A 20,313-nucleotide genomic window follows, 5' to 3' on the forward strand; every position below is an offset into this window, starting at 1 on the left:
TTACACCATCTTCTTGATGATAAATATACATTGTTTATTCAAAAGAGTATAACTGGATTGTAAGCCATTGAAAACTCAACACCTATCTCTAGGTTCTCATGTAGACTTAAAAGAAAAATTTAAATATTTCTATTTGATGCCTTAGAGTGCCAAAACTGCCTTGATTCTCACAAATTTAGGCACATATACAGAAACTCAGTAGCTTACAATACTATTCTTATTTTCAGGTTGACTAGATACTTGTCTTACTTATGACGGAAATAGATTTTTAAATCAAGATATATAAACAAGGAAAGACAAAACTAAAAAAATACTAGAAGAGCCTCAGAAAACTATTATCTATAATAAAACCCGAAGGTAGCTAATCACCAAGACAGGCAGTCTAGAAATGAAATACAGAAATACCAACTATTATATATGTATGTAACATGCAGCACGGCATTTTAGTAATTCAAGATGTCTAGAAACAGAACACTTACATAAAACATGGAGAGCAAATGAGGAAGAAAAACAAAGTGGTAGAAACGTTTTAGTGGACTCGTTAATGGCAGATAAAACCTTTCCATTTTCTGAGATCCTATGAAAAATTCCGTACGACAAATATGAGTAAAACCAAACTTGTGGCATTAGACCTGGGCCTGAAAAAGGATGGGTACAGTACAAATTAACATTGTTGCTAGTCACAGGTGAACAGGCTTACCTAATCAACAATATTGGGAAGTAAATTATCTGTCAAGTAACTTTCTGTTAATGATGAAATCCAAAACTATTCTGGAGCGTGGAATTTCCCTCCATTTCTTTCCCAGAGCTCTGGTGCAGAGAGCTAGGGAGAATTGGCTTTAAGAAGTTAAACTCGCTGGTCCCAGAAGAATCGCCCATAAGACATACATCATACTGGTAGCTCTGGGACAGGGTTCCCATACCTCTGACATCTACCACGTGGCCAGGAAAGTGGCCTTCAGACACAGAATAGCCACTCAGAGAGGCTGCTCTGGCCCTCCTGCACAGCCTCACCCCGATGAACAGCAGCACAGACAGGAGGAAGAGAGAAGACACAGATGCCAAGGCAATGACCAGGTAGAGTGTTAACGCATCCTCATCGTGCGTAGGGTCGCGCGCCACCTCTGGCAGAGGCAGGTAGGGCTGAGAGAAGCCATCCACCACTAGCACATGCAGTGTGACACTGGCAGAGCGCGGAGGATCACCATTGTCCTTGACCAGCAGCAGCAGCCTGTGCTTGAGCACATCGCGCTCGCTCAGCAGCCTAGTGGTGCGGACCTCGCCATTGTGCGCCCACACACTGAACAGCCCGGGCTCCGTGGCCTTGAGCAGCTGGAATGACAGCCAGGCATTCTGTCCAGAGTCACGGTCCACAGCCACCACCTTGGTGACTAGGTATCCGGGCTCCGCTGCCCTGGGCAGCAGCTCAGTGCAGGGCGCAGAAGCGTTCTGCAGCGGGTAGAGCACGAAGGGCGCATTGTCATTGTCATCCAGCACCACCACACGCACCAGAGTCTGGCTGCTGAGCGCGGGCGAGCCTTTGTCTGTAGCGCCCACATGGAACTCGAAAGCCTGCAGGGTCTCGTAGTCCAGTGCCCTAAGCGCGAACAGCTGCCCGTTGTCAGCGTTAATGGAGACCAGCGAGTCAAGGGCCAGCTGCGGGTCGTGAGGCGGCAGCAGCGAGTAGGTGATGTGGGCATTGGAGCCTGAGTCTGAGTCTGTGGCACTGATGGTGCCTATGTGCAGGGCTGGGCTGTTGTTCTCGCGGACGAACATGGTGTATGAGGTTTGGGTGAAGGCAGGGGCGTTGTCATTGATGTCGGACACCTGCACTGTTATGGTGTGCTGGGTTGTGAGTCTGGGTGTGCCCAGGTCTGTGACTGTGATGGTGATGTTGAATTGCTCTCTTTCTTCCCTGTCAAGTGCTCTCTTGGTCACTAAAGTGTAAAAGTTTTTTCCTGATGATTTTAGAAGAAAGGGAAGGTCTTCCTGGATGGAGGCAATCACTTTTCCATTGTTAGCTGAGTCAGGGTCTCTAACACTGAAAACTGCAACCACCTCATCCGGGGAGTTTTCTGGGACTGGGCTGGTAAGTGCAGATAGCATCACTTCTGGGGCATTGTCATTCACATCCACCACCTGCAGTAACAGTGTGCATTTTCCTGAGAGACCTCCCCCATCCGTGGCCTTGATATCCACTTCATAAGAGGGAATAGTTTCAAAATCCACCTCTTTTCGTAGGCGAATCTCCCCGGTTACAGGGTTTACTTCTAACGTTTTGCTAATATCTTCTGAAGGCTGAGAGAGTGCATACAATACTTTTCCATTATCTCCACTGTCTAAGTCATTGGCTGAGACTGTGAGTACCAGAGAGCCAGTGGGACTGTTCTCGGGAATTTGCACTCGGTATGCTGGCTGCTGAAACTCGGGTGCATTATCGTTGATGTCCACTACTTCAATGAGAACCTGTGCCGTCCCAGACCGGGGAGGAGAGCCACCATCCAAAGCTGTCAGAGTTAACCTCAGCTCAGGTTCCTCCTCTCGATCCAGTTCTTTCTCCAGCACCAGCTCTGGGTACTTCCTGCCATCACTGCGGTTGCGAGTTACAACCAGGAAGTGAGAGTTTGAGCTGAGCCTGTAGGTCTGGATATTGTTGAGTTCTACGTCTGAGTCCAGAGCATTATTTAAAGGGAATGTATTTCCCAAAGCACTGTTTTCTGGTATTCTCAGTATCATTTCTCTTTCACTGAACACTGGAGAACAGTCATTTATGTCCATCACTCTCAGTTCAGCCTGAAATACCTCTAAAGGGTTTTCCATTAACACTTGGAAGTGTAGAACACAAGGCTCAATGGGTCCACATAGCTCCTCTCTGTCCAGTTTCTCGTTTATGAGCAAATCTCCAGATTGAACGTTGAGCTGCAAATGCTCTTTGTTTTCCTGGGAAATGATCCGAGCCCTGCGGCTGGATATTTCTGCCAGCTCCACCCCCAGATCTTTCCCAAGATTTGCCACAAAAGAGCCCCTCTCTGTTTCTTCCTCTATGGAATAGGGACCCAGTTCTGCCCCAGCCCCAGACACACTCAGCAAAACAAAGAAAGCCAGGACTTGCCTTTGTCTCAGATCGCATATCCACGCAGACTCCATGGCTCTTTCCTCAGTGTTTGCTTCACAGGAGCTTCACATATGCCCAGGATCGTGACAGCACTATCTCACAGTCCAGAACGTCGGAATCAAGCCTCCAATAGGATATTTAAGGTTTCACACTCGCCTATGAATTGGCTGAAAAGGGCACACCTTTTGCTTCTAGGTGGTGAGAAACTGGACCCGACAAGGGAATTACAGAAGCAATTTCTATGCTCTGTCTTCTTAACCTGCAGCGCCACCGTGCGGTCTAATGGAGCCTTACAGTTTCAGATTTAAAGGCAAAATTCTCCAACACCTGTGGACTAAACTATGTAACGTGAATCACTGGCTTCTTTTTCTAAGTTGCTTTCGTGTGTATGGACAAAACACTGAGGTCGTATGAAAACAAGTACAAAAATAAGTTAACGCTCAGGGAGTTGAGTATGTAATGCTGCTGATGTGTCAATAACCAAATAAGATATATAATCAACATTTATCCTGAGAACATACACTGACGGGTAAAACTAGTTTTGGACGCACATATATTCCACCATAAACAGTACAGAGTAACAAATAAGTAGAAAATGCAAAATTTCAACTGGTGAATCCTACACAACATAGACATGCTTTATTAAAGTATGGATGGATTGCTTCTTCTCTTCGGCATCCAAGGTAGGTTTTTCCAATGTTCAACCACCAGAAAATCATTTCATAAATAGACATATGTGGACCTAGATTGATTCTTATATTTGGCATGAATAGTGTCGGTGCTTTGGGATATAATGTATACTTAAATATATCCTTCCATTTAAAAGTATAAAATTTAGAGCCTTTTAATATATAAACAATGTGATTTGCTCATCATTAAGGCCAGCTTTGCAGCTTATATCTTACACCAAAGAAGAACCTTGCATCCTTTAATGATTATTCTCTCCTTTCCCCTTTGCAGGGCCTAAAGGAATGACTGGTCTCCTTTTCTGGTCTCTACAGATCCTTATTGTAAACTTCCAGATGACCAGAGTGACAGAGTATGTGGACTTCTGTGGTTAGCTTTCTTCCTTCAGCCTGACGCTCTTATGGTTCATCCAAACTCTAGCATGTGTCAGTATTTCATCACTTCTTCTGGTTGATGCAGGCTCATGCTTATTTGGACATTTGGAATGTTTCCACCCCTTTGCTCTTCTGAATATTGTTTCTACAAAGATTTATATACTTATTTTATGTGAACATATTTTTTATTTCTATAGGAGTTGAATTGCTTACTGTATGATAGCTCTATGTTTGCCCACTTGACAATCTGGCAGGCTGTTTAAAAAAAAATGGCTGCAGCATATACTTCATCAGGGTTTCAATATTATGTCATCCTCCTCCATATCTGAGGTTTTGGTTCCAGCCACTCGAGTAGGTTTGAGTGTCTTCCTGTGATGCTTATTTGTATTTCCCTGCTGAGGACTGTTGCACAGTTTTTCATGTGTGGATTAGCCATGGGTATATCTTCTTTGGAAAATAAATATCTATTCTGTATTTTTTGTATTTTTAATTGAATTGCTCATCTTTTAATACTTGAGTTGTGAGAGTTAGAAAAATAGATTTAGATTTTTAAAATCTATTTTAAAACAGAGTTTAAATTCTATGTTGAATTTGGATTGAAATTGAATAATATTTGTAGTTTTTGTTTGTTTGTTTATATAATTTGAATTGAGTTACAATGAAAATCACAGTGGGCAGGCCAAGGAGTTCAGTGATAGAACCCGTGTAGCATCCGTGAAGCCCAGGTTTGAACCCCAGTACCACACAGACACTGATGCCCTTACCAATTCATAGTTTTTGGTAATGGCTCTACAAGTTTGTTAATTCGATTCCTTAAGTCAATGAGGCCTAAACTCTTGTTATCATAATCTTTATGTGCCTCCATTTGACAGCAGGTGGTATTGCTAGGCAGAATAATAGACACTCAGATATGCATAGAATCTGTAATTATATTACCTAATCTGGCAAGAAAAACCATTGCAAACTTGATTAAGTAAAAGATTCTCTGAATAGGAGATTGTCCTTCATTATCTAAATAGGACATTTATCAAATTTGCATAACGGACCTTCATTCAAAGAATATTTTCAGACTGGGTCAGAGGAAATGGTTATAGGAGCAGTGTTACGAGTTGTGAAGTTGAAGGGACCATGTGCCATGTAATGTGGGCAGCATCTAGATGGAAAAGACAAAATAGGTTCTATAAAGTCTCCAGAACACAATGTATCCCAACAGACTCCTGTTGTTAATTCAGTTAGACACTTACTGGCCTTTTTATTTACAAAACTACGGTCTAATACATTTTATTGTTTTAAGCAACTTCTTGTGAATTTTTATGACAGCAATAGAGAAACAAAACAGGACATAAATATGGATTATTGTGTTGAAACACCAAAAACTGATAGATTCTATATGAATAGTATTACTATTTTAAGTGCTAAAGAATGTCTCATTCAGTTCTGCTGAGTCTTTCTTTTTAAAAAGTCATGTATGGCCCTCTGATGTTTTATAGCATTGTTTAAATGAAGGCATAAATGGGCATTATTTTGCCAAAGATATAAGGTTAACTGCAACAGAAAGTAATTTGAGACATCATTTGCTACAGAATTTCTCAGTTATTTAAATGTGAAAATTCATCCAGAACATTGCTTGTAGTTTTTGTAAAATTAGTTTTCAGCTAAACTGCTAGAAAGCCATTGCTTTCAGACACACACACACACAATGCTGAAGTGAGCATAACATATTTAACTTTAACAATGGGCTCACTGTATACAAAGTATATAATATGTTAGAATTTACAGAAGATGACTGAAGAGACAGATACAAAGTTCAAAAGACACAACCATAGAGTGATTCTGCTGCCCATATAGGACAAGTCATTTCCACAATAATGCACGTGACTCACTGAGTACACACAAGAATGTAATCAGGCTGATTTCTTTGTCATGAAGAGCAGTTGTAGTGTGATCCAGTTTTACTTAGGTTGTTGATTTTTGTGAGCATTTTTGGGTTATTTTCTAAACAGTGTGGTCACTGCTACAGAAAGAAATACAAACTATGAGCTACAGATTACATTTACACATGGTCACTTTATTCATGGAATGGGAGAAATGGATTTCTCTCCGTTAGGAAAATAATGTTACCAGTGCATGCCTGCCAGTATAGCATATTGCTAAGATCCGGGCTGTTAGAATCAGGTAACTTGGATTATATCTCAGACTTTTCCTTTTATTGCCCAGAATCATGACCAGTTAGTCGATGTTTCCACAGAGCTCTCTGGGTAGTCTAGGTAATTGAGCAATGAAGGTAGACACCAACTTCTGACCTCAACATACAGAGGCAGAAAGGCATCTGCAAGCACACATGCACCAACAGACACATGTACACAACATATACAAACACACAAATAGATTTCATAGCATAAAAACTGACCATAGCATAAAAGCTAACATAATGCCATAGGACTTCCTTTATTTCTGAATTTTTAAAAAGGCTTGGAAATTAGCAATGCAGGGGGTAATATGACAGCTCTTGGGTTGCCAGGGACTGTCTCAGTTAAGTTCATTCCCTGCTACTTTAACCTGTCACTCCTATCACAGAGCCAACATGGGTATTTGTGTGCTCATCATACCATGAGCATCCCAGGAAGAACATAGTGTGAACAAAGGGTGAAATCCCTTTCCAGGTGAGACAGCTCCCTTTACAAGCGTCCTTGGGTGTTTGCAGTGATAGATCATAGATACAGTTCTTACTTGGCATGCATAGGTCCCCCAAGTTTATCCTCAACTGAAGAGCTGTGGAAGGTACCACATTTTACGTCTCACTATAAGCTAGCCAAATGCCCTGCTCTTTTTGCCAAAAAATGACAGTGAAAATGTATTTTAGCTCTGCACACTACTGGCAAGAAAGAAATGTGGAATGACAGCAAAGAAGGAAAAAAGAATAAATATTGGCTGATGCAGTTTTTCTGACAGGCCAATATTTAAAAGAAGCAAAAACTCAATGTTACAGCCATGCTCTTTCCAGGTAAATAAGGGACAGCTTTCTGAAACTTCCACACCTAAGCAAACAAGCAAACAAAGTAGAAAGCAGTTTAAAATAGTGACATGAAAACTAATAGCAGGCTAGTGAGGAGCCATGTAGCTATGTAAGGTGTTTAAGAGAAAACATCAACAAAGACAGTTCAATAGAGGCCAAATAAAACAAAAGGCACATCTCTCACCACGCCCCTATTCCTCCTATCTCGTTACACCTCACTGTGTTTGAGCATTGCTATGTAGTGTGTAGTAAGTGATTAACAACGAGTGAGAGAACACATACTGAATTGCATCTGTTGGGTTAAAGTGATTTCCCATTTTTTCCTCTTGAATATTCCCAAGCCATCCCAGAACAAAGAGTTGTACAAGTGATAAACAAAAAACAAAAAAACAAAAAAACAAAAAACAAAACAAAACAAAAAAAACAAACAAACCAAGATTAGAACATTCATCGTCCAGTCTGGAGAAAAGCTGAGATACTGTCCTAAAACCAGAGACAGAATATCCTGAACACAAGCTTTAAGCATGCTTTTAAAGTTCATAATGGGCACAGCAAGAAAAGTAGTTTGAGTTCATGACAAAACCCATCACACATGATGAAAAGCAATTATTTTAACTGAATACCAAAATCCCAGTCGTTCCTAGAGTTGGGATTTTCTCCCATTTCTGGTCTGAGAGAATGGTCTTGAAAATTAGGTAAAATTGGTTTCAGAAATTTGAACTCACCAGTCCCAGAGTCTCCCGTCAGACACACCTCATACTGGTAGCTCTGGGACAGGGTCCCCGCGCCACTAACATCCACCAGGTGGCCAGGAAAATGGCCCTCAGGTACCGAGCAGCTACCCAGAGAGACATCCCTGGCTCTCCTGCACAGCCTCACTCCTACAAACAGCAGCACAGACACTAGGAAGAGCAAAGACACAGAAGCCAAGGCAATGACCAGGTACAATGTGAGCTCACTGTCCCCATGTGCAGGATCATGCGCCACCTCTGGCAGAGGCAGGTAGGGCTGAGAGAAGCCATCCACCACTAGCACATGCAGTGTGACACTGGCAGAGCGCGGAGGATCACCATTGTCCTTGACCAGCAACAGCAGCCTGTGCTTGGGCACATCGCGCTCGCTCAGCAGCCTAGTGGTGCGGACCTCCCCATTGTGCGCCCACACGCTGAACAGCCCGGGCTCCGTGGCCTTGAGCAGCTGGAATGACAGCCAGGCGTTCTGGCCAGAGTCGCGATCCACAGCCACTACCTTGGTGACCAGGTAGCCGGGCTCTGCCACCCTGGGCAGCAGCTCAGTGTAGGGTGCAGAGGCGTTCTGCAGTGGGTAGAGCACGAAGGGCGCATTGTCATTGTCATCCAGCACCACCACACGCACCAGAGCCTGGCTGCTGAGCGCGGGTGAGCCTTGGTCCGTGGCGCCCACGAGGAACTCGAAGGCCTGTAGGGACTCATAGTCCAGTGCCCTGAGCGCGAACAACTGCCCATTGTCTGCGTTGATGGAGATTAGTGAGGAGAGGGCCAGCTGTGAGTCGTGGGGTGGCAGCAGCGAGTAGGTGATGAGGGCATTGGAGCCTGAGTCTGAATCTGTGGCACTGATGGTGCCTATGTGCAGGGCGGGGCTGTTGTTCTCGCGGATGAACATGGTGTAGGAGGTTTGAGTGAAGGCAGGGGCATTGTCGTTGACGTCAGACACCTGCACTGTTAAGTTGACTTGTGTTTTCAGGATGGGACTCCCCATGTCTGCAACGGTGATGGTGATGTTATATTCTGCTACAGTCTCTCTGTCCAGTGGTTTTTGTGATAACAGCGTATAAAAGTTTTCCCCAGAGGGCTTTAGGAAGAAGGGTAAATCTTCCTGAATAGAACAACTTATTTTCCCATTTTCTCCTGAATCTAGATCAGAAACGCTAAAAACTGCCACCATAGTTTCTGGTAAATTCTCAAGGATGGAGTTGGTAAATGCGGACAGGATAATCTCCGGAGCGTGGTCGTTCACATCCATGACTTGGGTCAGAATTGTGCATTTTCCAGAAAAGGTCCCAGCGTCTCTTGCTTCAATATTGATTTCATAGGACTGAGTCTTTTCAAAATCAAGGTGTTCTTTCAATCGCACTTCCCCTGTCAAGGGGTGGATTGAGAATGTTTTGCTAATATCATCTGAAACCTGGAAAAGTGAATAGGAGATCTCTCCATTGACGCCAATGTCCCTATCTGTGGCAATTACAGTGATGATCAGAAAGCCTATCGGACTATCCTCAGGGATCTGCACCCTGTAAAAGAGCTGCTCAAATTGAGGAGCATTGTCGTTGATGTCCAGGACCTCAATGTGGACTTCAGTGGTTCCAGACCTGGGTGGAGAGCCGCCATCCTGCGCTGTGAGGGTTAACCTGAGCTCAGCTTCCTCCTCTCTATCCAGTGCTCTGTCTAGTACCAGTTCAGGGTATTTCTTGCCATCGCTGCGTTTCCGAGTGAGCACTCGAAAATAGGAATTGGAACTGACCAGGTAGCTGTCAATACCGTTTTGGCCTACATCCATGTCCTGAGCATTCTTCAGAGGGAAGGTAGCTCCAGGAACACTGCTTTCTGATATCTTTAGCATGACTTCTTTGTTCAGGAATTCTGGAGAATGATCATTTATGTCTGTGACTTCTAGCTCAGCTTGGAAAATATCCAAGGGGTTGTCTAGCAACACTTGGAAGCTTAGCAGGCATGGCTCTGTGTGCCCACACAGTTCTTCCCGGTCCACTTTCTCAGTTAACAGCAAATCCCCTGTCTCCTGATCCAGCTGCAAACGTAGTTTGTTACCTTTAGAAATGACCTTAGCTCCTCTCCTGGAGAGTTCCAGCTGCCCAAGACCTAGGTCTTTTACTAAATTGGTTACAAAGGACCTCCCCTCCTTTTCCTCCACCACAGAATAGCGCCTCAGTTCCCCTGCAGTCGTTAGAGAGAAGCCGAATAGGAGAAAGGAAAAAAGGACTTGCCTTTGTCTGCAAATGAGCTTCCTGCTGGCCTCCATTGTTCTCGGCAATACAGCGTCCTGGAGGATGTTTCAGCAGAACTGTGAACTCCTCTGGTATCTGGTACTCTAGTTATCTCACTAGATACCTGGGAATTCTTTCAGTCCTTTTCTAAGGGCTGAGACCTCCTTCCTGAAGCATCCAGTCCAGGCTTCTCTGGGCTTCTGGGCTTCTGCAGGCTTTTTTTCTTCTTTTCTCCTATTACTGGAACTACAACTGCCTTCTAGGTTTTACTTTCTTATCCTGCAGCGCCCCCTTGTGTTCTCACAGTATCTTAACATTTTTGTGTGTTAAAAATGGTTGTTAAAACCTAAAGCTACCTTTATCTGGCAGTGGGCAAGATAAAAGTCACACCATCTCTCTTATTGCTGTGTCTTCTTGGCCAGACAACTGCCTGAAGGTCACACAAGAGAAATGTCATTGCTGGGGAGTTTTCCAATAATGCTTATTGAGTTTGGGGCAAACGGGACAGTTTAAATAACAGCCTGGAAGGAAGAATATATGCAAGACCTATTTACACATGTGTGTATGTATGTAATTATATACTTTTAGTGTGATGAGCCACAGAAAGAGTAGCTGTGATTCTTGGGCAAACTATTGAACCTCTTTGTTTTGGATTCCTCATCCACAGATGAGATAATAGTGCCTAGGTCCTATTGTTGTAAACTGGATGGAGAGTAACCCAACAAAATATGAAAATTTCATGTAGAGAACTTCCTCTTTCTTCTCCCCATCTCCTTCCTTGGCTCCTGAGACAGGGTTTCCCTATGGAGCCGTGGCTATCATGGAACTCTTTTGTAGACCAGGCTGCTTTCAAATTCACAGAGATTCCCCCGTCTGCGTCCCGAGTACTGCGATTATAGGTGTGCTTTACCATGCCCATCTCTCAACTTTTTTAGACCTTAAGATTTAGTTAAGTGAGAACTTTAATAGTGGTTGGGTAATAAACCCCCAAGGGGGGAGGTTGTGAGTTTATAAGGATAGAAGACTACAGGCTAAGAGGAGCATTGCTATTTCTGAATACAGGAGGAGCTGATGAGTGTGACACATGACATCTGGTAATAGAAAACAGCATAATGTTGTTGCCAAGTCACCTGGCTGGAGATGGACAGAACAAGGTATCTCCCACACTTCAAACAAGAAAAACAAAACAGTCAGGAGACGCTCTGCTCTGCCAGTTAGTAAATGTGGATCTTACCAGGTCTCCATGAGCTTCTACTTGCTCATTGTTGGAATACTTCTACTCATTGGCTCATTCTGAAATAAAGAAGGAGATGGCCTGATGCCTGTAGTGGCATCACCTTGGAAGTCTGGGGCTGGAAGATCAAAATTCAAGGCTATCCTGGACAGGGACACAGAGCGATCATATCCCCAAAATGATGAAATTATGTATGATACACAATAATTACTAAAGAAAATCTATATAATATAACCTCCCATAATTAGGGTATATCTACATTTATATGTAATTCCAGCATAGAACATAATTATAAATGAAAAATTTAGACAATGGAAAAACAGTTGAAACCATCGCTACCAAGATTTGCAATTCAACAAATACTTAAAACAAAAAAACCCCAAAAAACAAAGAGAAATCGAAATAAATTCAAGATAGCACACAGCACATGCATTTTATACATTAAAGAAAAGGTTCTTAGAAATAAATACAGGTATTCTTTTCTGTCCTAAATTAATTAACTTCAAGATGTTAACATGAAATTATCCTTCTTTACACAACAAGGGCATAGTTTAAACTAGGGCTGCATCCATGGGCAGAAGGGTTTAGTTTTTATTCTATTTCTCTCCCTGTGCTTTCTGTTAGGAAGTTAGGGGTAATTGGATTTAGGAACTTAAATTCACTGGTTATCCCTGATTCTCCAGTTAGACACACCTCATACTGGTAGTTTTGGGACAGGGTCCCTGCACCGCTGACATCCACCAGGTGGCCAGGAAAGTGTTCCTCAGGCACAAAGCAGACACCCGGAGGGGACTCCCTGGCTCTCCTGCAGAGTCTCACTCCAACAAACAGCAGCACAGACACTAGGAAGAGAGAAGACACAGAGGCCAAGGCAATGACCAGGTAGAGTGTTAGCTCATCTTCTTCTTGTGCAGGGTCGTGCGCCACCTCTGGCAGAGTCAGGAAGGGCTGAGAGAAGCCATCGACCAGCAACACGTGCAGAGTGACACTGGCAGAGCGCGGAGGATCACCATTGTCCTTGACCAGCAGCAGCAGCCTGTGCTTGGGCACATCGCGCTCGCTCAGCAGCCTGGTGGTGCGCACCTCGCCATTGTGCGCCCACACGCTGAACAGTCCGGGCTCTGTGGCCTTAAGCAACTGGAATGACAGCCAGGCATTCTGGCCAGAATCATGGTCAACTGCCACCACCTTGGTGACCAGGTATCCGGGCTCCGCAGCTCTGGGCAGCAGCTCAGTGTAGGGTGCAGAGGCGTTCTGAAGTGGGTAGAGCACGAAAGGCACATTGTCATTGTCATCCAGCACCACCACGCGCACCAGAGCCTGGCTGCTGAGCGCGGGTGAGCCTCTGTCCGTGGCGCCCACGTGGAACTCGAAGGCCTGTAGGGACTCATAGTCCAGTGCCCTGAGCGCGAACAACTGCCCATTGTCTGCGTTGATGGAGATGAGCGAGTCGAGGGCCAGCTGCGTGTCGTGGGGTGGCAGCAGCGAGTAGGTGATGAGGGCATTGGAGCCAGAGTCTGAGTCTGTGGCACTGATGGTGCCTATGTGCAGGGCGGGGCTGTTGTTCTCGCGGATGAACATGGTGTATGAGGTTTGGGTGAAGGCAGGGGCGTTGTCGTTGATGTCAGAGACTTGCACTGTTATGGTGTGCTGGGTTGTGAGCCTGGGTGTGCCCAGGTCGGTGACTGATATGGTGATGTTGTATTCAGTGTTTGATTCTCTATCTAAAGGCTTCTCTGTGACCAGAGTATAGAAGTTTTCCACAGATGGCTTCAGGACGAAAGGGAGATCACGGGTGATGGAACACATGGTTTTCCCGTTGTTCCCTGAATCTCTGTCTCTAATTCTAAAAACAGCAACAACCGTCTCTGGTGAATTTTCGGGAATTGGGCTGTTAAGTGACGACAAGAGAAACTCAGGTGGGTTATCATTTACGTCCATTACCTCTACAACCACAGTACACTTCCCAGAAAGTCCGCCACCATCTCTGGCCTGAATAGTTATTGAATAAGTTTGAATTGCTTCATAGTTGAGTTCGCGTTTAAGACAAAGTTCGCCAGATGTAGAATTGATTTGAAACGTTTGGAGAATTCTTTCAGTGGCATAAGAAAATGTGTACCGTATTTGTCCATAACTTCCTGTATCTAAGTCCGTGGCAGACACAGTGACAACCAAGGAGCCAACAGGGGTATTTTCAGGTGATTGAACTTTGTAAAGTGACTGCACGAATTGAGGGGAGTTGTCATTTATGTCCAACACCAAGATTTGCACCAAGGCTGTCCCAGATCTGGGTGGAGAGCCACCATCTAAGGCTGTGAGGGTTAAAGTGAATTCTGGTATTTCTTCTCGGTCCAGCATCTTATCCAGTACCAGTTCAGGAACGATAGTCCCTTCCCCTCCATCATGTACATGAATGTGGAAGTAATCGTTGGGGCTGATGGTGTAGTTACTCAGGCTGTTCGTTCCCACATCGGAATCCTGTGCCCTCTCCAAGAAGAATGTGGCCCCTGGCGTGGTACTTTCTGATATTTTCAAGTGTATTTCTTTGTCTAGAAATACTGGAGAATTATCATTTATGTCTTTGACATGTAATTCAGCACGATAAATCTGAAATGGCCTTTCCAACAGCAACTGGAAAGTCAGCACACAGGGCTCTGTGGGGCCGCACAGTTCCTCTCGGTCCAGCTTCTCATTTAGAATTAATTCCCCAGTAAGCAGACTGAGCAGTAAAAACCGTGTATTCTGGTCTGAAACAAGTCTAGCTTCCCGGGCTGACAGTTCCTCCAGCCCCAACCCCAAATCCTTTGCTAGATTGGCTAGGAAAGCGCCTCTCTCAGTTTCCTCTGCCACAGAATACTGAAGCTGTTCGGCGCTAGCCCAAGACGCTCCCAGAAATACACAAAGAAACAGTACTTGCCTTTTCTGCACAGCTTGCTCCAGTCTGGTCTCCATTCTTTCCAAGACTTTCAAAATAAAACCCCAAATTCCTTCCATTTAGATCCAAGCAGCTCCCTGGAATGCCTGCAGCTGCAATCCTTAGGAGTGACCTGGACACTAGCAATTCCCGTGAAAAGAGAGCGGTGTCTTCTCCCAGGGCTTGCTACCGCTAGCTATATAATTTCCTATGGCTTTGTCGGAAGTCTGGAATATCCTTTGTGCATCCCTCCCCTTTCCCTTGCCTTCCCTTTTCTCTTTTTAGCCTGCAGCGCCACCTTGCGTTTTGAGAGTGCTATTCCCTTTCTCAAGAATAGAACAACAAAAACCATCGGATTAAAAGCACACCACACCAGGGTTTACATTTAACTTGGACTCTACAAAAATTTAAGAAAATCTAAAACCCCCTTGTTTCAAAAGTTAATAGTAAAGACTATACAAGAGAATCAAACCTCCACCAAAAAGGCGAATGTTGTGTTATTTCTAAGCCACTTAGCAATAACAATACAGAACAACCAGGGTGTTTTTTCCTTCAGTTTCTTGTGAATTGGACAATTCTTCTATTTTCAAAGTCTTCACTCTTCTATAATATTTATGCTCCATACTTTTCATACTTCAACTGCCCTAAGTACTACATATTTGTGTTAATGGCCAAGATCTCCAATACCCAGCAAATGCTCTAGTATTGCCAGTAGTTAGTAGGGTAGACTTGTGTTTGCCGAGGTGCTTCTATATTGCATCTTTATATTTTTCATCAATGATGCTTTCTCTTTCACAGTTTTTAAACATTTGTTTAAATCATCCACGTGTTATTTAGCTTTTAAATTCTTGAGTTCTTGATATAAATTAAACTTGTCCACAATGAATTGAATTTGATGCACAGGTAGATTAGATATATCAACCTGCTTTTAGGTTTCCCTTTATGTTTATAATGTTTAACTTAAATGGTTTGTGTAGTCGGTTGTCATCCTGATCTCATAGGATGGCGAAGAAGCTTTCCATCTTCTTTTACAGAATAGAACAAATGAAGATATATTGTTTCCTTCTACATGCTTAATTACAATTTTCCTTTTAAATTTCCCAACTCCATTGAGTTTGTTAGTTGTAGATCTTTATCTTGTCCATTCTGTGCTGGGCTATAAGTCTGTTCAGAATTCTTTAAGAACCTTTAATTTAATTAAAGCCATTTTCTAGCTTTCACATTTGTTAGCTTGCTCGATTTATTTTATTTATTTATTATTTATTTATTTATTTATTTATTTATTTATTTATGTTTTCCTATTATTGTCAATGTTTTATATCCTACCTACCTTTTACTTGTGATGAGACTTGTAAGAACTTCAGGTTATTGACAGTTTTAAAATTTGTGTTCCCCCCAAATAAATAAATAATAAATCTTACCTTTATCTCAAAACAACAACAACAACGAAACCCATGAACACCAAGAGATGTAAAATACAATGAGCCCGACTTTTCTTTTACCTTCTCTGTTTTTTAGTCACCATTTCTGCCACTGAATTTTAAAATGTATCATAGGCTCAGACATCTACTGAGTTCTTTGTAAGCTGGATTACATTTGAAATATTTTATGTCTCTTTTCACTTGCTGTGTTAGGAAAATTGTTGTGTAATAATTATGCTTCCTGACCTTATTTTCTTGACATTAATAATTGCCTTGGTTTTTCACTTTCTTTATCAATAATACTTATCCATATTTTCTCCTGATTCCAGTTGTCTCCCAATACAATTCCACACATTACTGTGTCTTTCAAGATACTAGTTCCCCTTTCAATGGCACGGTTGCTTTCTACATTGGTTGTCACATGGCTGTCACATGGCTGTCATCTTGGAACTTCTCATTGTTGTCATCTATGGAATTCCCTGTTTTTTATTCTAGTTAAATTTCCCAGTTATGAAATTTTTGTATCTTTTTATTTTTTTGTTTACTCATTGGCTTTAAGAAATAACACAGGTTCCTGTGACTGAAAAGATGATACAGTGTCAAGGGACTCACTGATAAGTATTCTCCAAGATGCCGGTCCCTTGAGTCGCAAAGATTCAGACTGGAATACTGTTGTTTGCTCTGCCCCAGACATGGTTGTCAATCCTGAAATCATTATACAGATATTCATTTCCCATTTTCCCTATTTTGTATGATCTCTTTTCTGTTTTTTTTTCTGTCTGGGTTGCTTTTTTTGTTCTATAGGCATTATCCTATAGTTTCCAGAAAAGGATGTATGAAAGGTAAGTTTTGCTATGATCTTTGAAATTTTATTTTGAGTGCAGATATAGCATTTGTATTTATATGCACATGTGCATATGTGTGGGTGATGTGTGTGTGTACACGTGTGTAATATCAGAATCTTCATTGGTTTTCTTTTTGATTTATTTTTTCATACATTACACCCAACCCCACCCCAGTCTCCTCTTTCTTCTCTCCTCCCAGTCCCTTTCCCTCACATCTTCTCCCTCAGAGCCACTGCTCCTTTCTCTTCAGAAAAAAGGGCAGGACTCCAAGGGATATCAACCAAACATAACATGTCAAGTTATAATAAGATCAGGCACATCCTCTTATATTAAGGTTGGATGAGGCAACCCAGTAGGAGGATAAGGGTCCCAAAAGCAGGCAAAGGAGTCAGAGACAGTCCTTGATCCCACTGTTAGAAGTAACCCCACACAAACACCAAGCTGCACAACCATAAAATATAAGCAGAAGACCTAGGTTAGATCCATGCAGGCGCCATGATGGTTGGTTCCATCTTTGTGAGTTTCTATGAGCCCTGCTTAGTTGATTTTGTGGGTCATTTTCTTGTGTCCACCTTACTTTGTAAAGATTTCTCTATTTTATGTGTATTTATATGTGCCTGAGTGTATGTATATGCAGGACCCTGTGAGGGTAACCATAAGAGGAAGACAGACTCCCTGGGACTGTAGTTACAAGGTTTTCTGAGCCACTATGTAGATGCTGTGAACTAAGCTTGAGTCCTCTACAAGAGCAGTTCTCTTAACTGCTGAACCAATCTCTTCAACCACTCCCCCTAATTATTTTGAGACAGGGTTTACCAATTAGTGGCTTACTACTTGTTGCTTTGGTGAGAACTGGGGCTCTTAACTCAGTCCTCCTGCTTGCCCAGAAGACATTTTACTGATGCAGCCATCTCTCCAGTTTCTTTGTTTCAATCTTTTTTGTTTGTTGTTTTGAGACAAGGACTGTTTAGCCCAGGCTGGATTTGAACTCAAAGAGAGCCTCGTGTCTCTGCCTCCAGGGAGTGCTAGGATTAAAGACATGTACCACCATGTCTGGCCACTCTTGTTGTGATCTTAAATGTATTAAAATATCTTTATTCTACCATCAAAATTGATTGGAACTGTAACTATACATTTTTAGGCTGAAAATAATTTTCCTTCAGAATCAAGTTTTGTCAATGAGCTTCTTGAACCGCTGTAGTTGCTGTAAAATCTGAACCTAATTATTTTCTCATTATCAATATGTGACATATATTTTATTTATTGTTGTAGGATTTTATCATTATTCCAACCATTTAGAAATTAAACAATCTTGCATTCTTGGCCCAAGTTTATATTTTATCCATTGTACCAGATAATTGATGGGCCACTTAACCTAGGAGGCCAGATTTCTTCAGAGTGTACAGTTTCAGTTATTCCATTGAGTCCCTTCTTTCATTAATTCCGCCTTTCCCTCTTTTGCAGAGTTCTTTTAATTCCATTGTTGCACTTCAGTATGGCCCCTCTCAGTTCCCTTTTCAATCTTTCCTGAGGCATATTTTTTGGCCTTCTTGAAAAATGGTCTCACTATGTAGTCCTGTCTGGCCTAGAACTCCCTATGTAGACCAGGACTGACCTTGAATTCCAGAGATACACCAGCATCAGCTTCTTAAGTGCTGGGACTAAATGTCATTGCCAGCAAATCTGGCTTTTTTTGAAGTATCTTCTTAACTTTACTATTAAGCCCCTCTATTGAGATTTTCATTTATTGGGTTCATATTTTCTAAGAGCTCTTTCATTCTTGTTGGTTAGACACAATGACTTCCTCCCCACTGATGATAATAAAAGATTTCACTCCAAAATGTTTCTCTTTGCAAATGGTCTAGCTTTTCCTGAGTCCTTTTGCATTGATTTGTCTTGATTTTTCTTCATTTTTTTTAATTTGAAATTTTTATTTTTTCCCAGTGCAAGCATTAGATTTCAGGGCTTCATCCATGTTTGCTACCTTTGAGCCACATCCCCAGCCCAAGTGTTTTTCTTAAATCAACTTTAAAGACTAAAGAGCAGAGTGATAATCCTGAAATGACTCAGTGGTTAAGAATATTTGCTGCTTTTTCAGAGGACTGGACTTTTATTTCTCAGCACACACTTTCAGAAAGTTGACTGAAGAATTTTATACCCAGCTAAGGCACACTTCTCAGTCATGTGAGAACTCAAGAAACAGTTCACCTTGAAGGTCTACTTCTGTTGAAATGAAGCAAGATATGAAATAATGTGGATGGTTCTAGCTAGTATGAGAAAGCTGGGAATTTATTTCAATTTTAGTTTATCAGTTCATCTTGATTTTCTTCTTAATCTTTGTTTAAATAACAGTGTGTGTGTGAAAATAAATGAACTTGTAATGATAAAAAGAATGATTTGTAATATGAACTTGTAATGATAAAAAAAAAGAGTAGACTTCAAAGAAAATCACTAAATTTTTGGAATTTTCAAAGAATACAGACAAGTGGTAACTGACAAATTTCATTATTTTCAGCTCTCTTAAGAAGGATATTAATAATAGGAAAATTATAGAACACTATAGAGAAATTGCAATATATGTTTAAAGCCTAAAACTAGAAAATGGTGTTATAAAATGTAGACTTCAAATGTAAGGGCTAAAATTAAGAAGCCCTTAGGGAAAAACAGTATAATCTTTATGATTTTCATTAGGAAGTGATTTCTTTTTTTAATTGAATATTTTATTTACATTTCATATGTTATCCCCTTACCCCATCACTTCCCCTCCCCACCCAGGAACCCCCTATCCCATCCTCCTCCTCCTGCTTCTATGAGGATGTGCCCCCACCTACCCCCCTACTCCCACCTCCCCATCCTCAAATCCCCCCCCCAACTCGGTGTCCAGCCTTCATGGGACCAAGGATCTCCTCTCCCACCTATGCCCGACAGGGTCATCCTCCCTTACATATACTGCTGGAGCCATGGGTCCCTCCCTAAGTGCTCCCAGGCTGGTGGTTTAGAACCTGGGAGCTCTAGTTGGTTGGTATTGTAGATTTCCTCTTGGGGCTGCAAACCCTTTCAGTTCCTTCAGTCTTCACTCTAACTCCTCCATTGGGAACCCCTTGATCAGTTCAATGGTTAGCTGTGAGCATCTGCCTCTGTATATTTCAGGCTCTGGCAGACCTCTAAGGATACAGCTGTATCAGGCTCCTGTCAGCATGCACTTCCTGACATCCACATCAGTGCCTACCTTTGGTGACTACACATGGGATGGATGGCCCCTCCTTCAGTTTCTGTCCCACACTTTGTCTCCATATTTGCTCCCTTGCATAGGCAGTGATTTCTAAGATATGAAACTTAAAGTACAAACCACCAAAGAAAAATTAGATTATTGGGTTTGCCACAATATTTTTTTTTCTTCAAAGGACATTATCAACAAAGTAAAATGATAACAAACAAAATGAGAGAATTGCTCATAGCATGTTCAGAAATTATCTGATAAGGCTCTAGTTTAGGCTTTATACTATTATTACAATTCAACAAATAGGAATGTGTTCATACAATGTACTCAAATAGCCGATAAACACATGGACATATGCTCAATACTAGTAGTCTTTTTGAAACTGAAGATCAAACCACAGTAAGATGTTGCTTCATGGGCTGGAAAGATGACTCAGTGGTTAAGAGCACCGACTTCTCTTCCAGAGGTCCTGAGTTCAATTTCCAGCAACCACATGGTGGCTCACAA

At 42.3% G+C, this 20,313-nt stretch overlaps 3 protein-coding genes across 3 annotated transcripts; all 3 read right to left on the bottom strand.

Annotated features, from left to right (window-relative positions):
• Nucleotides 1-10: 10 nt before the first annotated feature.
• Nucleotides 11-4,552, bottom strand: LOC117719700 (protocadherin beta-16-like). Its single transcript, XM_034517911.2, has one exon. It carries the CDS (start codon nucleotides 3,145-3,147, stop codon nucleotides 748-750), a length of 2,400 nt encoding a protein of 799 aa, XP_034373802.1. The 5' UTR covers nucleotides 3,148-4,552; the 3' UTR covers nucleotides 11-747.
• A 187-nt stretch (nucleotides 4,553-4,739) lies between these two features.
• LOC117719698 (protocadherin beta-8-like) lies at nucleotides 4,740-11,614 on the bottom strand. The gene has a single exon (XM_034517909.2). It carries the CDS (start codon nucleotides 10,205-10,207, stop codon nucleotides 7,799-7,801), a length of 2,409 nt encoding a protein of 802 aa, XP_034373800.1. The 5' UTR covers nucleotides 10,208-11,614; the 3' UTR covers nucleotides 4,740-7,798.
• Nucleotides 11,615-11,661: 47 nt separating this feature from the next.
• On the bottom strand, nucleotides 11,662-15,489 carry LOC117719705 (protocadherin beta-7-like). Its single transcript, XM_034517916.2, has one exon. The coding sequence runs from the start codon at nucleotides 14,398-14,400 to the stop codon at nucleotides 11,998-12,000; it is 2,403 nt and encodes an 800-aa protein (XP_034373807.1). The 5' UTR covers nucleotides 14,401-15,489; the 3' UTR covers nucleotides 11,662-11,997.
• Between the last annotated feature and the right edge of the window lie 4,824 nt (nucleotides 15,490-20,313).

The sequence above is a fragment of the Arvicanthis niloticus genome, chromosome 14, assembly GCF_011762505.2.
Source record: "Arvicanthis niloticus isolate mArvNil1 chromosome 14, mArvNil1.pat.X, whole genome shotgun sequence".
Taxonomy (NCBI): Eukaryota; Metazoa; Chordata; class Mammalia; order Rodentia; family Muridae; genus Arvicanthis; species Arvicanthis niloticus.